General features: G+C 54.1%; 3 protein-coding genes across 4 annotated transcripts; 2 read left to right on the forward strand and 1 right to left on the reverse strand.

The window, feature by feature from the left end:
• Positions 1-761: 761 nt before the first annotated feature.
• RPS29 (ribosomal protein S29) lies at positions 762-1,362 on the reverse strand. The gene is made up of 3 exons (XM_040067875.1): positions 1,202-1,362; positions 961-1,060; positions 762-881 (listed from the first exon to the last, which is right to left on the reverse strand). Exons 1-3 carry the CDS (start codon positions 1,261-1,263, stop codon positions 873-875), a joined length of 171 nt encoding a protein of 56 aa, XP_039923809.1. The 5' UTR covers positions 1,264-1,362; the 3' UTR covers positions 762-872.
• A 3,439-nt stretch (positions 1,363-4,801) lies between these two features.
• On the forward strand, positions 4,802-12,343 carry LRR1 (leucine rich repeat protein 1). 2 transcript variants are annotated; one of them, XM_040068484.1, is made up of 4 exons: positions 4,802-4,978; positions 5,052-5,150; positions 8,534-9,261; positions 11,494-12,343. In XM_040068484.1, exons 1-4 carry the CDS (start codon positions 4,802-4,804, stop codon positions 11,744-11,746), a joined length of 1,257 nt encoding a protein of 418 aa, XP_039924418.1. In that variant the 3' UTR covers positions 11,747-12,343. The 2 variants fall into 2 exon arrangements, with proteins under 2 accessions (XP_039924418.1, XP_039924419.1); XM_040068485.2 differs by having other exon boundaries at positions 4,898-4,971.
• Positions 12,344-13,862: 1,519 nt separating this feature from the next.
• Positions 13,863-15,342, forward strand: MGAT2 (alpha-1,6-mannosyl-glycoprotein 2-beta-N-acetylglucosaminyltransferase). The gene has a single exon (XM_040067048.2). It carries the CDS (start codon positions 13,863-13,865, stop codon positions 15,201-15,203), a length of 1,341 nt encoding a protein of 446 aa, XP_039922982.1. The 3' UTR covers positions 15,204-15,342.
• Positions 15,343-16,007: the final 665 nt, after the last annotated feature.

The raw sequence follows: 16,007 nt of genomic DNA on the forward strand, positions 1-16,007 counted from the left end.
ACTGTAGAACCCTCACACTGAAGAGTTTCCTGGCAAGAACCAGGATTTAACCATCTCTCGCTACAAATGAGTGAGCACTCCTAAGCACCTCCAGGTGAGGAAAGCCAGCCCTTCCCCAGGGCTCCCAGGTGATGCCAAATCCTCATCCCTGTGCCACACACGCATGGATTCAGTAGGAGCAGGTGGAAGGAGCTGCTTCCCCACCATCCAGCGCAAGGTGACTGGAATTGGATTGGTTTCAAAGTCCCCTCCAACCAAAACCATCCCAAATTCTGTGATGATCTCTCCTGTGAAATCCAAATTCTGCGAAAAGCCCCTCAGCTTTTGCTACAGGCACACCTGTGTTTGCTCCTGTTCCCTCCATACCACCTCATCTCACTGATTTAATAACTACGAAGGCTCCTGGGAATTCCCAAAGGATCTGCAGAGCACTCAGCATTTGACATGTGAGCAGAGCAAGTACCTGGTCAGTCCCCTGAGCAGCAGAAGAACCCCCAAACACTTGTAATTCCCTCTAAGGAACCTCAGAAACCTCATCCCAGACCTCTTGCACATTTCAGTATGTCTTTAACTCATTCCCTTCAGAGAAGCTGTGGCTGCCCCCGGGTCCCTGGAGGCGCCCAAGGCCAGGCTGGTCAGGGTTTGGAGCAGCCCGGGATACTGGAAGGTTGGGAAGCCGAGCCACACTCCGGGAGCAGCGCTGCGCAGAGAATCCCCACGGCCGCTAAAACCCGCACAGAAGAGAAACACGCACTTCCAGCTGGGTTAGAATACCGTTTATTAAGTACGGCTGAGTCGAGACGCTGCAGATGTGTCAGGGAGGCCCTGGGACGCCCCGGGAGCTCCCGGCTGTCTCCTCATCCTCCCGGCGCTCAGTCCAGCTGCAAGAGAGCGACAGAGACGAGGGCAGTCAGCGGGAACCGGCACCCCCGAGCGCCGTCCCGCTGCCGCGGGGCTCACCTTGATAAACCCGATGTCCTTGGCGTACTGGCGGAAGCACTGCCGGCACATGTTCAGCCCGTACTTGCGGATGAGGCCGTGGCGGTTGGAGCACACGCGGCTGCGAAGGGAATAGAGAGAGGGCGGGTGAGGGCGGGGAATGGCAGCGGGGAAGGAGAGCGGGAACGTGAGAGGAAGAGGCGCGAAGCAGAGGGGGCAAGCCAGCAACCACGACCCGGGGGACGCAAGAAGAAGCACGTACCAAGAGCGGGAGCCCTGCCCGAACTTCCTGGGGTGGCTCCAGTAGAGCTGCTGGTGGCCCATGGCTGCGCGGTGCCGAGAGAAAGATGGCGGCGGCCGCCCGCCCTTATACCCCCTCACGGCGCCTCCCGGCGTGCACCGCGCGGCGCCCGCTTCCCGCCCTGTGACGTCACGCCGCCAGCCCTGTGGGCCCGGCCCCACCTGTGACGTCACGAAGCGGGGCGGGGCCGCTCCGCCCGCCCCGTGACGTCACGGCTGCCGAAGCTCGTATCGCCGGCGGAGCGGGCAGGCAGCGCCGGGCGCGGTGGCGCGCGCCTGTAGTCCCAGCTGCCGGGGAGGCTGAGCCCGACGGATCGCTTGAGCCCAGGAGTTCTGGGCTGCCGTGAGCTGTGCCGAGCGGGCGTCCAAGCTAAGGCCGCCATCAATATGGTGACCCGCGGGGAGCTGCGGGACACCAGGTTGACTAAGGAGGGGTGAACCGGCCCAGGTCGGACACGGAGCAGGTCAAAGCTCCCGTGGCGGTCAGTAGCGGGATCGCGCCTGTGAATAGCCGCGCCAGCGTAGCCTGGGCAACACAGAGACACGCGGGCTCCCCTTTTGCCACAGCGCACCTCCAACGCACCCCGAACCCCCGCAAATACCCTCAAACACCCCACACGCAGCCGCGCAAACACCGCCTCCTACTGACACACAACCTCAACGCACCCGCGCCGCAAACACACCAATTCACACACACAAACCCACCCCAAACACAAACCTGCCCTCAAGTTATGCACACCCACAAACACTCATCAAAGGAAGCCCCGATTTTTCTTTTCTTTTTCTTTTTTTCTTTTTTTTTTTTCCCCTCCTAGTGGCCGTTAATGTGCTGAAAGCTGGCTCAGGGCTGGCAGGGCTGCACCGACACCAAGCCCTCACTGCGCCCTCCTGTCGCTTACAAAGCCGGAGCTGCTGTCATCACACCCAACTGCCCACAGCTCCTCTGTCCCCTCAGCTCCTCTCTGTCCCCTCAGCTCCGCTCTGTCCCCTCAGCTCCTCTCTATCCCCTCAGCTCCGCTCTGTCCCCTCAGCTCCTCTCTGTCCCCTCAGCTCCCGTGTCCCCTCAGCTCCGCTCTTGTCCCCTCAGCTCCTCTCTGTCCCCTCAGCTCCGCTCTTGTCCCCTCAGCTCCTCTCTGTCCCCTCAGCTCCCGTGTCCCCACGGCTCCTCTGTCCCCTCAGCTCCAGTGTCCCCTCAGCTCCGCTCTGTCCCCTCAGCTCCGCTCTGTCCCCTCAGCTCCCGTGTCCCCTCAGCTCCGCTCTGTCCCCTCAGCTCCGCTCTGTCCCCTCAGCTCCCGTGTCCCCTCAGCTCCGCTCTTGTCCCCTCAGCTCCGCTCTGTCCCCTCAGCTCCGCTCTGTCCCCTCAGCTCCGCTCTGTCCCCTCAGCTCCTCTCTGTCCCCTCAGCTCCGCTCTGTCCCCTCAGCTCCCGACCCCTCAGCTCCCGTGTCCCCTCAGCTCCGCTCTGTCCCCTCAGCTCCGCTCTGTCCCCTCAGCTCCAGCGTCCCCTCAGCTCCGCTCTGTCCCCTCAGCTCCTCTCTGTCCCCTCACACTCACCATCCCTTCAGCACCTCCATGTCCCATCCCTCACACCTGCTGTCCCCTCGATGTCCTTACACAGAATTCTGTCCCTTCCTTTGCTCCGTTCCTGGTGACACCATTCTCCCCTTTAAGCCCTCTTTTCAATGCCAACAGATGTCACCAGGTGCGCTATGCCTCACTTGATGTTTATGTCAAACTTTATATTTTATGTCGTGCTTGACCATGACTGTGCATTAGGTAGGCAGAACTGGGGATTAGATGGGCAGATTTACGTAAACTTGTGTATAAATCATTTTGCTTCTTATTCCCTGGCGTGCCTAATTTCCACAGAATAAACAGTATCTCTTTTCTAAACCTGACTCGTTGTTGGTGTTTAGAGTCCCTGAGATTCGGTGACACCCTCAGCTCCTCTGTGTCCTCCCACAGCTGCCCATGTCCCCTCAGCCCGTGTCCCTTCACACCCTCTGTGAGAAACGCCAAGCACTTGGTTTAAAATTTTAAAAGTTTAATAGTAATAAGATGGTTATAAAAATAGTAATAGAATTAGAGTACAGAAAAGTAATAGAATAGAGTATAGAATAGTAATAGAATTAGAGTAATAAACATTTGGACAGTTAGGGTTAGGACAACACGAGACAATAAAGTTACAGAGGTCTTGGTGCTTTTCCAGGCAAACAAGCTCCAAAAAAGAACGCCTGTTAACAGAGGATTAACTCTTAAAAGCAATAGCCTGTTGAATACTCATACATCTCATACATGGTGCATAAATTCCATTCAAAGAAAGAATTCTCTCTGGTCAGTGTCACTTTCTTCCCCTTAATCTCTATGGCGTCTTCAGGGCTGAGCGAGGCAGAAGCTGGTCTCTTCTGATAAGGGATTAATAAATTCTTTTTCTCTGAAAGATTTATGTTATCTTGTGGCTGCTATCACTTTGCGAGTACCCCCTTCCTCTCTTTAAAAAAAAAATCCCACGTACATAGTTTCTATTTTAACTACAAAACCTACATTTAAACTACAAAACTACATTTACCATAGTATCAAAATATTAATAACAGCACTACTAATCAATACAACATAATACATATGTAAGTATCTTGCGGAGACCCATATAATATGCACTTGTCACACACTCCATGTCCCCTCACACTCCGTGTCCCCTCACACTCCGTGTCCCCTCACACTCCATGTTCCCTCTCACTCTGTGTCCCCTCACACTCCGTATCCCCTCACACTCCATGTTCCCTCACACTCCATGTTCCCTCACACTCCATGTTCCCTCTCACTCCGTGTCCCCTCATTCTGTGTGCTCTCTCACTCCGTCTCCCCTCACACTCCATGTCCCCTCACACTCCATGTTCCCTCACACTCCGTGTTCCATCACACTCCGTGTCCCCTCACACTCCATTGTCCCTTCACACTCCACTGTCCCCTCACACTCCACTGTCCCCTCACACTCAGTGTCCCCTCACACTCCATGTTCCCTCTCACTCCATGCTCCCTCTCCCTCCATGTCCCCTCACACCCCGTGTCCCATCACACTCCATTGTCCCCTCACACCCCGTATCCCCTCACACTCCATGTTCCCTTTCACTCCGTGTCCCCTCTCACTCCGTGTCCCCTCACACTCCATTACCCCTCACACTCCGTGTCCCCTCACACCCGCCCGCCGCCCCGGCTCTTTCCCGCCCAGCCGCACCGGCCGCCTCCAGCAGGAGGTGCCAGCGGCGCGTCCCGCGCGGAGGGCGCTGCGCTGAGGCCCCGCGCTGGGGCTGCCCGCTGCCGCCGGTGCCCCTGGAGCCGCCGGTGCCCCTGGAGCCGCCGCCCTCCCTTCCCGCCGCGCGATCGCGCTCTCCGGGCGGCCCCGCGCCTCTCCCCGGCCGGCGAGCGGGGCCGGGCGGCGCGGCGGGCCGGGCAGCGCGGCGGGCAGGCGGCGCGGCGGCCGCCTGTGCGCGCACGGCGAGGGAGGGCCCCGGCGGCGCCGCCCGCCCTGCGCGGGCCGGGCCCGGGGCCGCGACCGGGACCGGGATGCGGCTGCAGTGCGAGGTGGAGGTGCTCAGCCGGCTCCTGCCCACCTGCGGGCTGCGGGGCCGCGGCCGAGCGGCGCGGGCGCTGGTGTCGCTGGGGCGGCCGCCCGGCGCTGCCGGTGCCGGGATTTACCTCATGGTGTGCACGGCGCGGGACCGCGGCGGGGCTCGGTACAAGGTGGGGACGGCGGCGGGGGGCGGGACGCGGCGGGGGTGCCCCGGGGCGGCCGCTGAGCCCGCTGTGCCCGCAGGTGCAGCAGAACGTGGAGCGGCTCTTCACGCGCTTCGTGGAGGAGGGAAAGGCCACGGTGCGGCTGCGGGAGCCCGCGGTGGATCTGTGCCTCAGCAAGGTGGGAACGGCACCGGGAACAGCGACGGAGCCGCGGCTCAACAGGCTCCGACCCGCCGCGGCAAGGGGGGAAGGGACGTTAGAATTCCGGAATGTTTGGGTTGGAAGGGACCATAAATCCCATCACGTTCCAGCTCCCTGCCATGGGCAGGGACACCTCCCACCGTCCCAGGCTGCTCCAAGCCCCCATGTCGGACACTGCCAGGGATCCAGGGGCGGCCACAGCTGCTCTGGGAATTCTATTCCAGCTCCTCCCCACCCTCCCAGTCAGGAATTCCTTCCCAGTATTCCATCCATCCCTGCTCAGTCAGTGGAAAGGCATTCCTTTTTCTTCTGGGCTGTGTTCTTCTTCCTCTTCGGCTTCAGAAGTCCATTTTCATGCTTTGCTTCACAGCTTCTTTAGAAAAAAACTTTTCTCAACCCTCTGATGCAATGTTGATCTTTGACCTTAAATTTCATGAATAGTTGTTCCTTACAGTCTTTGTCATGGAAAAAAGAACTGGAGAATCCTCTTGATTTCACGGACAAAACCATCAGTGTGCTCACCATGGCTTTCAAAGCACACAGAGCAGGACACAGTCACCATCTCCCCTTATTTCAAATACCACTGTGCTTATTCACAGCTCCTGGAGGATTTGTAAAGTGTTTTTAACAGCACTAAAGCCACCAAAAAAAGAAAAAAATCACGTATTATCACTAAATTCTCGTGTCCTTTTCTTCTGTGCCTGTTGCAAGAATCTTTTGTAGCCCCACAGGAGAGAAAAGTGGGAGAGGTTCTCTAAAACTTCTGTGAGTTCTTACCTGAAACTTTAGAGTCAGGCTGTGTAAATAAAAGCAAGTAATGTTGATTGCTGGTTTAGGAAATCCTTTTTCCTTTCTGTTATCTAAATCTGAGGAAAGCAGCCTGAATTTTATGAACCTGTTAAAGGGTTAAATAGGAAGGGAGCACACCAAACCCAGCTATTTTTTTTTTTCCTGTTAGAAGCCAATGTGCTCTGTGTTTTGGAAAAATTAAGGCTTTTATATTAGATTCGGAATAAATTCTGCTTCCTTTACTCTGAATTTTCTCTGCTGAAGAGTGAGAAACCAAAAAGTTTATCTCAAAATATTACAGGTTCCTCTTAAGCTCTCCAAATCCAGAACCCAAATTTGTTTCATCACTTTTCCGTAGTTTTCTGCCAGATTTTTATTACTTCGTTACAGAAAAGCTTCTTAACTCTCCAAGACGAACAAAAACCTTGTGGAAAAGAGATTTCCAACTACTGGAAACGGGAATATTGGTTACGTGAAATCCCCCTGCTTGTGCTGTGCCGGGCACTGGATTTGCTGCACTCAGCCAGCTCAGGACTGGAGCTGGGAGACGTCAGCGCAGAGCATTCGCCCCTGGAGCAGAAACAATAAATTCTGGGTGTTTGGTGGGGTTTATTTCCCTTCAGCAGGTCCCAGCCTGCTTCCCCGGATCCGCCTCAGCTCCGATTTCCTCGGCATTTTCACGGAGCTCTGACGCTTGGGAGGCATCAACACCCTTCAGACTCCTCTCCCAACATCATCTCTGTGGCTGAGGCTTCGGGCTTGTGGCAGGGAATTGCACCCTGAGCTCTTCCAAATAATTGTTGGCGTTTTCTTTTTTCCCTTCAGATGTGTGAGTGTTTTCCTCAGCACATTCAGGGGTCTCTCAGCGAGAGCTTTGGAGATCCTACACGGCCCTTAGGGAACTGTGCTTTGTGCTTGAGAGCAAAGAAATCCTGCCTGGAGCTTTGTTATGGTGTGTACAATACTCATTTCACTTGGTCCTTGCAGATCTGGAGGACTTTTTGGACTTAATTCCCGTTTTGGTTGTTCTGGAAATGCCACAAATCTGCCTGGAATTAGGGGAAATTTTTTAGGTAAATGTGTGTGTTCGACTGGCTGAGACAGTGAGGGTTGGTGGTCCTGGAATCCCAGGATGGTTTGGGATAGAAGGGATCTTAAATCCCATCCCATCCAGCCCTTCCACTATCCCAGGCTGCTGCAAGCCCCATCCAGCCTGGCCTGGGACATTCCAGGGATCCAGGGGCAGCCACAGCTTCTCTGGATAAGCTTGGATACAAAGGTTGGTTTGTTGTGCATCTTCCCCACCTCTGGAAGGTGTCACAGCAGGAGCTGTGCTTGGAATGCTTGAGGAAAATGATCATTTTGGTTTACAGACACAGTCACTTAAGTTTGGCCTTTAAAGTCTTTATTTCTCTCACATTTCCATCCAGGATTATCTCCAGTATCTTTGTTTCCTTGTGCTGGGTGCTCTAGTCCTGAACTCTCTCAAATTTGGGCTAAACAAACACATTTAGGAGCAGAATTGTCTTTGAGGTACAAAATGTGTCACTGGGGCAGGTGACAGCTGGGGGCACAGGACAACCTCTGGGCTCCCAGAACTCCAGGTTTGTTCTTTCCATTTCCTTCCATGGCCACATTGTGGATTTTATTTTGGAATTCACTTTTTAGCTCAGCGCCTGTCAGCCGCACATCGGCTCAAGCAGAGACTTGCTGGAAAATCTAGAAGGGAAATATTTGGTCAGAAATGTTCATAAAAGTGAATTAAATCAGTGCAACAGATGGCATCAGAGCTTTCTGGATCTCTCTTTAAAACACAGATCAGTTGATAATCCGATGTGGAGAGTCAGTGGGAGCCGTTAATGCCAGAGGGCAGCAGTAGGTGGGACTTGGGAAGGAATCCTTCCCTGGGAGGGTGGTGAGACCCTGGAATAGAATTCCCAGAGAAGCTGTGGCTGCCCCTGGATCCCTGGAAGTTCCCAAGGCCAACTGCTTGGAGCAGCCTGGGACAGTGGAGGGTGTCCCTGCCATGGCAGGGGGTTGAAGAGGATGGGATTTAGGATCCCTTCCAACACAGCCAGTCCTGGGATTTACTGCTAAAATACTGTATCCCACCTCAAGCGTTATTTGGTCTTTGCCAAGAGTTTCCCTCTTGCCTGCTGCTGGCACAGGCAGAGCTCTGTGTGGCCACAAGCACTGACTTCACCTGCCTTTATGCTTCCACCTTCCTTTTGCTGAATTCAACTCCCGGCTTCCATCCTCTTCCTTCCTAGCAACTTCCAGGAATTACTGCCTCAGGTTTTAGACCTCTGATTTCCCCGTGTGTGTTTGTTCAAAATCCTGGTGGATTTCAGGGAGCTCCCAGCACATCAGGGTTTCTTCTGTCCTCCACTTCCAGCTGTGGATTCGGTGCTTTGTTCCTCCCCGGGTGCTGCAGGGTTTGTCTCAGATTATTCATAGCAGAGCTGGTCCTTCCATCCCATTTCCCTGCTGAGTGACACACAGAGAACTGCTCAGGAAGTGTTAATAACCAGGATAATGAACTTTTAACTCCAGCCTTGTGTTCCCCTGCAGGCAAATGTGATCAGTTTAAAGACTTTCCTTTCAGCCGTGAGACTGGCTCACCACGGCAACGACACCGGCGTCCTCCCTCTCTCACCTCTGGTCCCAGCAAAGAACTCCGACGTGGAGAAGCCCAAAACCAAAATGATCATCACATCCAGGAGGGATTATCCCCTCACCAAGAGCTTCCCTTTCTCCCTGGAGCACCTGCAGACCTCCTACTGCAAGCTGGCCAGGATCGACGCCAGGGTGCTGTGCCTGAAGAAGCTCCGCAAGCTGGACCTGAGCCACAACCACATCAAGCAGCTGCCGGCCACGCTGGGGGACCTGGTGTGCCTGCAGGAGCTCGACCTGCACGACAACCACCTGGAGGCCTTCAGCGGGGCCCTGTGCAGCTCCGGCCTGCAGAAATCCCTGCAGTTCCTGGACCTGAGCCAGAACCAGATCCAGGCGCTGCCCATTGAGTTCTGCCAGCTGCGGGGCCTGGTGCAGCTGCGGCTGGACGACAACGCCCTGCTGCGCCTGCCCTGCAGGATCGGGCAGCTGAGCCGCCTGCGCTTCCTGTCGGCGGCGCGCAACAAGCTGCCCTTCCTGCCCTGTGACTTCAGGAAGCTCTCCCTGGAGAACCTGGATCTCTTCGGCAATCCTTTCGAGCAGCCCAACCCGCTGGTTCCCAACATCCAGCTGAAAATCCCGTCGACTCTGCTGGAGTGTGCCGCCAGGGCCACCGTCAACCACAGGTGAGGGCAGGGAGGGCACAGCTGGCACTGCTCCTTCGCTCCTGTCCTCCCTCAGCTTCCCTCACCTGGTGCTTTCCTTTCCCCTCCATGCCTGTTCTCTCACCCATTAACTCCATAAGATTAAAATTCCTGTGAATTCCCCTTGTCAGGTCGTCAGGATAAGGCAGGGAATCGGTGCCTTTGGAAGCATTTAAGGAAAGACACAGATTGAAGTGTTTTGGTGGGTGAACAGAGTATTTTTGGCCAACTTTGGGAAAAAAGAGTCAGTTCTACAACCCTGAGCCACTTCTTCTGCAGGCTTCTCCCTGCCACAGGTTTTCCTTAAGCTCCTAATTTCCCTTGGTGTTGCAGTGAGGGTGTTCTGGCTCCTTCAGAGCAGCTCAGCTCTGAGGTAATTTAAAAAATACGATTTCACCAAGTAAATACCATCCTCCCAGGCTGCTGTTTGTTATCAGCTGCCTCCTCTTCCCCCACACCGCTTCCATCGCTGCACCCCTGATCCTTTGTGCAGCTGCTGCTCTGGGTGGGGAGGGAGCACAGAGACAGAAATTCGGCACAGAAAGCGGGGAGAGAGAGGCTGGAAGTGTCCCTGACCTGCGTCCTGTGCCCGTTCCTGCCCTGAGGGTGAGGAGTGCCCCATGAACCCGGGGTGATTGTGCAGAAATTTGCTCCAAAGGCATCCACGGGCACACCCTGGAGGGAGCTGAGCCACCACATGTTCCGGGACAAATCACTCACTTCTGACCTTGCTGATTTTATAATTAAACCCCACACGTCTCCTTTCCCAACTTTATATAATTGCAGTGGGTTTGATGTAAATATTAAGGCTTTTTTCTAGAGGATTTAATCCCATAGCAGTGGTCAGATTTCAGTTCCTGTAAAAACCTTGAGAAAGAGATGAAACAGAAGCAGAAGACGCAAAAATAATGTTTGGAAATCAGTCTTCATTCTGGGAAAGTACCAGAGTTCTTGATTATGCTTTTCCCAGCAAAAAAGGGTGTTCTGAAATTAAGGTGGTGAAAAACAAAAAACACCCAGAGGAGTCTTAGCTGTGTGAGTGATGGTGTGTGGAAAGACTTGGGAATGTGTAGGTGGAGGCAGGACATGAGTCAGTGGGATCTGTGCTGAGTTTGGAGTGCCAGCTGGGCACTGCTGAGACCCACACTTCAGCTGCCCCGACAGAACTGCTCAGGGGAATCGTTTATTTGGTACCCCAGACTCCACACTGCTCCGCCGTAAATTCCAAAAGGAGCAATTCCCCTTCCCAACTCTGGATGTCATTGCTGACACAGTGGATGGAGACAGCTGTGGCGCAGGAGAACTTTTAATTTCCTTCCTGCAGGGCAGTGCTGCTGCAAAAGGCTCCGTTCATCTCCCGCTTTCTCCGAGCTGTGTTTTAATGCTGCTGCTCCTGGGTGTAAGAGAGGGAGGAGTAACTCGTGGGTGCTGTGCCAGGCCAGGGGCAAACGCAGGGAATGTGAGGGAAGAACAGAATGTGCCCAGTTGTCTCATTATTCTTAATCTTCCTTTAATTCTCTGACTCTCATTACTCTTAATCTTTCTAATTCCCTCACTGGCGGTGGCTCAGGCTGTCAAGGATTGCTGTGAGCTCCCTGTCGTGGTGTCTCCCGGAGTTCATGTCCTTAGGGACTGCCGTGGGAAGTGGCATTTCATTCCTGGCCAGTCCCAAATCCGTGGGGTTTGGGTTTTCCGTGTCGGTGTGATGCCCTGAGAGGCCACCTGGAACAGGCTGGGCAGAGTTAAAGGAATAAAGTGGGGATTTATTAAAAGGCCTTCAAAGGAGGCACTTGGGGCAGCACAAGAGCCTGGCCAAAGCTGCACCCAGGGTGGACCAGGGTCATGAGTTTTATAAGTTTGGGTTCATTTACATATTGGGGTTAATTGCCCAATTACAGCTTCGGGTTATGCAGTCCCATCCTCTCAGTTTGCTCTCCTCAATTTGCTGTTTCTGGGGCAGAAGCTGCAGCGGTTCTGGGGTTGTAAAAGGATTGTCTCACTACACTGTGAGGAGACCTGGCTAACACTTTATATGAAACTCAGGGTTACATCCCAGCGCAGCACAGAATCTGGAAAACGTGGAAGCTGAAACTCAAAGCACCGTGTGCCCTGGGAACGGCATCTCGCGGCTGGTGCCCGTGTCCCGTCACTGCCTTCGGGTGCCACAGGTACAGAGTCTGTGACGAACTCACCCTCACTGCTCTCGCCCCACAGAATCCCCTACGGCCGCCACCTCCTCCCTTCCCACCTGTGCAAGGATCTGGAAGTGGCCAAGACGTGCCGGTGCGGGAGCGCCTGCCTGAGCAGCTTCATCCAGATCACGGTGACCATGAACCTGCACCACGTGGCGCACACCGTGGTGCTGGTGGACAACATGGGCGGCACCGACGCTCCCGTCCTCTGCTACTTCTGCTCCCTGGACTGCTACTCCCAGTTCCTGGACAGGCACCTCCAGAGCCACGGGTGACGCGAGGACGGAGGAGCCCGCGGGAGTTTGGTTTGCCGGCGTTCCCCGCCGCGGCGAATCCCTCTGCCAGCGCGGGGAGCAGCCTGAGCCGGCCCGGCTCTTCTCCCCCGCCGGAATCTCCTCTGGAACGCGAACGTCGAGCCGGAGAGAACCTTCCTTAGAATGTATTTCCCTTCTCCCGTTCCCGGGGCTTTGCTCGGAGTTCTCTGTGCTTTGTGGGGGGAAGTGGTTCCTTCTCGGAAGTGAATTTATCCCAGATTTACCCACGGGGAGGCTCTGGGCTCTGCCCATGGGCAAGGACTGCACTCCGCTCTTCCCAGTGGAGGAGAAATCGCATCCAGACCGGTTACGGAATTCCAGGTGCTTCTTTTTTTAAAGGTTCTGTTACAACATTCCCACTTGGAGCAGGGACCAGCATTGCTGGGTTTTTAGCAGAGCAAATGGGGTTTTTTTGGGGGGGGGTTTCTCTCTTTGTGATACCAGTAATGTCTTTTTTCCTAAACACGTGCCTGAAACTTCGTTTCTTAAATCCTCCCGTTTCAACCATTCTTGAATTTGTTTCACTGTGTTGACTTAATAAATTTTGAAACCCTTCCACAGACGTGTGGGTTGTGTTTTGTCTGAGGAGTTTTCCATCGGGTGAATTCCAGGAATCAACTGCCGGTGTTTTCGCGGGGAAGACACCAAAATGTTTGAGCGTATCCACAAATCCTTTTCTTTCCTGTCTTGTCAGCTGCCCCGTGACTGGGAGATGGGAACAGCGGGGAACAAAGGTCCCTTCAGAAGTTTTTAGGAATCCCATTCCCTGGGACACGTGATGGCACTGAAGTGACACCGAGTGCCAGCCGGGGGAGGTTTAATTGGGATATTGGGAAGATTTCTTCATGGAAAGGTTTTTTTCTTATTCTCACAATTCCCGAATTATTTTCTTACATTCTTGTCGTTCCAGTGATTTTTAAGTTCATCATTCCTGCAGTTCTAGAATTTTTTTCTCCCTCTTGTATTCTTGCCTTTCTGGAACTATTTTATTAATATATTCTTGCAAATCTACAGTAAATTATTCTTGCAATCCTAGAATGAACTTCTTACTGTTACCATTCTAGATTTTATCTTATTTTTTCAAATCTATACATACTTTCTCATGTTCTTACCATTCTGGAACAGTTTTCTCTTCTTCCTTGCCATTCTAGAATGATTTTATTCTGTCATTCTTGCAGTCCAGGAATAGTTTGTTGGGTTTTGTTTGGTTCTATTTTTGTTTTGTTTTTGCCAACCCAGGATGGTTTTCTTACCTTGTCCTTACCTTACAATTCCGGAATTATTTTATCTTTCTATATATTTTAATTGCCAATCTAGGATGATGTCCTTATCTTGTTCTTGCAATTCTGGAATTATTTTGCTCTTATAATAATGTTGATAACTTTGGAGTAATTTGATTCTAGAATTAATTAATGTGAATGTGATTGTGATTCTAGAAATAATTAATCTGAATGTTTTAATTCTTACCATTCAAGGATGGGTTTATAGCCCTAATCTTTCAAATCAAGAAATATTTTATTTTATTTTATTCTGTCAAGATTAATTTTTTTTCTTTTCAATCTTAGAATTATTTTATCTTATTCCTCCATTTCTAGAGTTTCTCGCCTTATTCTTGTCACTGCAGATTAATTTTTTACGCGATAGATTTCAAACCTAGTATTCACTTATATTTTATAGAAATATGTTTTATATTTACTCCCGCGAATCCCGGACGATTTTCGTGTGTTTTCCTTGCATTTCCAGAGTTATTTTCCCTTTTTTTCCCCAATCCCGAAGGATTTCTCTGCCCCTTCCCGCCCCACGCCTCACGCTTTGACCCCGCCCCCTCTCGGCGCCGCCCAATCAGAGCGCGGTGCGGCGGCGGAGGCTGCGCGCGCCCCCCCCGCGCGGCGGAAGCGCCGCGGAGCCGATTGACGGCTCCTCCGACCAATGGCGAGGCAGCGGCTGCCCCGGCGGCGGCCAATGGGGAGCGGCGACGTGTGCGCGCGGGGCGGCGGCGGCGCGCGCGCGCTGGGAGCGGGAGCGGCGGCGGCGGCGGCGGCGGGAGCGGCGGAGCGGGGCCGCCGCCGCCGGGACGATGCGGCTGCGCGTCTACAAGCGCAAGGTGCTGCTGCTGGCGCTGGCGCTGGCGCTCTGCGCCCTGGCGCTCTGGGGCACCGGCGGCGGCGGGCGGCGGCGGCAGCAGCAGCTGCAGCAGCAGCAGCAGCAGCAGCAACGGGGCGGTCCCGGTAGCACCGGGGAGCCGCCGCGGGTCAGCGAGCCTCCGCCGCCGGTACCGCGCCGCCCCGCCGCTAACGCGTCGGCCGCCGTGGCGGCGGAGGTGCTGTCCGAGAACGCGACGCTGAGTTACCGCTCGCTGGTGTACCGCCTGAACTTCGACCAGCCGGTGCGGAACGCCGAGCGCTTCCCGGCGCGGCCCGACGCGGTGCTCGTGGTGCAGGTGCACGACCGCGCCGAGCACCTGCGGCTGCTGCTCGAGTCGCTGCGGCGGGCGCCGGGCGTGGAGAACGTGCTGCTGGTGCTGAGCCACGACCTGTGGGCCGAGGAGCTGAACCGGCTGGCGGCCCGCGTGGACTTCTGCCCGGTGCTGCAGGTGTTCTTCCCGTTCAGCATCCAGCTGTACCCGCGCGAGTTCCCGGGCCACGACCCCCGCGACTGCCCCCGCGACGTGGGCAAGGCGGCGGCGCTGCGCCTGGGCTGCATCAACGCCGAGTTCCCCGACTCGTTCGGGCACTACCGCGAGGCTCGCTTCGCTCAGACCAAGCACCACTGGTGGTGGAAGCTGCACTTCGTGTGGGAGCGCGTGCGGGCGCTGCGGGAGCACGCGGGGCCCGTGCTCTTCCTGGAGGAGGATCATTACCTGGCGCCCGACTTCTACCACGTCCTCAAGCGGCTGTGGGCGCTGCGCCAGCGGGAGTGCCCCGAGTGCCAGCTCGTGTCGCTGGGCACCTACAGCCCCGTGCGGGGCGGCTTCGCCGGCCGCGCCGACAAGGTGGAGATGAAGACGTGGAAGTCCACGGAGCACAACATGGGCATGGCCTTCGGCAGAGACACCTACCAGAAGCTCATCGAGTGCACCGACGCCTTCTGCACCTACGATGATTACAACTGGGACTGGACTCTGCAGCACTTGACTGTCTCTTGTCTTCCAAAGTTCTGGAAAGTGCTGGTTCCCGAAATCCCCAGGATTTTTCACACGGGGGACTGTGGCATGCACCACAAGAAATCCTGCAGACCGTCCACCCAGAGTGCCAAAATCGATTCTCTCTTGAACAGCAACCAACAGTACCTGTTTCCCGAGGCGATGAGTGTCAGTAAAAGGTACTCCATGGCTCCCCTGTCCCCTCACGTCAAGAACGGAGGGTGGGGAGACATCAGGGACCACGAGCTCTGTAAGAGTTACCGCAGACTCCAGTGAGGATCCTCCTCGCAGCCGCCTTTTCTCCTTGAGTTGTTCCATTGTGTCTTTTCCAGGCACGCACGTGTATAAAACGGCATTTATGAGTTTGGTTTCTGCTTTAATATGAATAAACATTCTTGTTAAAGGTGTCCCAAAATAGTAATCTCTCATGTTTGGCAACCACGTTTTGGAAACGGGTGACGTGCTGCAGCCCCTACGCAAAAAGTGACCTGCTGCTGTGTTTGCTGGGAGGAGGAGGAGGAGGAGGAGAACACTTTTAAGTGCATCTTTTTTGGTGCTTCAAAGCTCTGGTGGTGCCTGGGGTCCCACCCGGGCTCACCTCACGCCCGATCCCCGAGTCCCGGTTCGGTTGCGCTGTGTCGATGGATATATGAAGGATGAAAATTAAAAAAAAAAAAAAAAACAACAACAAATAAATAAATTTCATTGTTTTTACTACGATGTAGATAAATATATGATTTTTTTAGTTCTGCCGAAATAAAAATTCCGTTGTTTTGTAAGCCTAGAGAGAAGTTCTTGATTGTCAGCAAAAAAGATGATGTCATCCCGTGTTCCTAAAAAGTCAGGATGGGAAGGAGGCGGGGGGAGTTTCTCTTCTTTAATCCCAAGGGCTGGGCACGTGCCATCACCCCTTCTAGCAGTGTGCATTTAACTTCATTAAATTTTAAATGATACTCATTAATTGAGGCAGAAAAAGAATAGCAAATTGGTGGCACAACACCCCTTTTGTTTGGATTTTTTTTTTTAAGGAAGTTGTTTCAGATGAGCTGTGTAAAAACTGCTGCTGTGTGGTGGGAAGGG

Source organism: Hirundo rustica, chromosome 6 (assembly GCF_015227805.2).
Source record: "Hirundo rustica isolate bHirRus1 chromosome 6, bHirRus1.pri.v3, whole genome shotgun sequence".
Classification (NCBI taxonomy): Eukaryota; Metazoa; Chordata; class Aves; order Passeriformes; family Hirundinidae; genus Hirundo; species Hirundo rustica.

Coding starts and splice junctions, on each gene's coding strand:
- MGAT2 (XM_040067048.2), top strand. CDS start 13,863: ATGCGGCTGCGCGTCTACAAGCGCAAGGTGCTGCTGCTGGCGCTGGCG.
- RPS29 (XM_040067875.1), bottom strand. CDS start 1,263: ATGGGCCACCAGCAGCTCTACTGGAGCCACCCCAGGAAGTTCGGGCAG. Junction 1,061..1,201: donor GGGCAGGGCTCCCGCTCTTG/GTACGTGCTTCT, acceptor TTCCCTTCGCAG/CCGCGTGTGCTCCAACCGCC.
- LRR1 (XM_040068484.1), top strand. CDS start 4,802: ATGCGGCTGCAGTGCGAGGTGGAGGTGCTCAGCCGGCTCCTGCCCACC. Junction 4,979..5,051: donor GCGGCGGGGCTCGGTACAAG/GTGGGGACGGCG, acceptor CTGTGCCCGCAG/GTGCAGCAGAACGTGGAGCG. Junction 9,262..11,493: donor AGGGCCACCGTCAACCACAG/GTGAGGGCAGGG, acceptor CTCGCCCCACAG/AATCCCCTACGGCCGCCACC.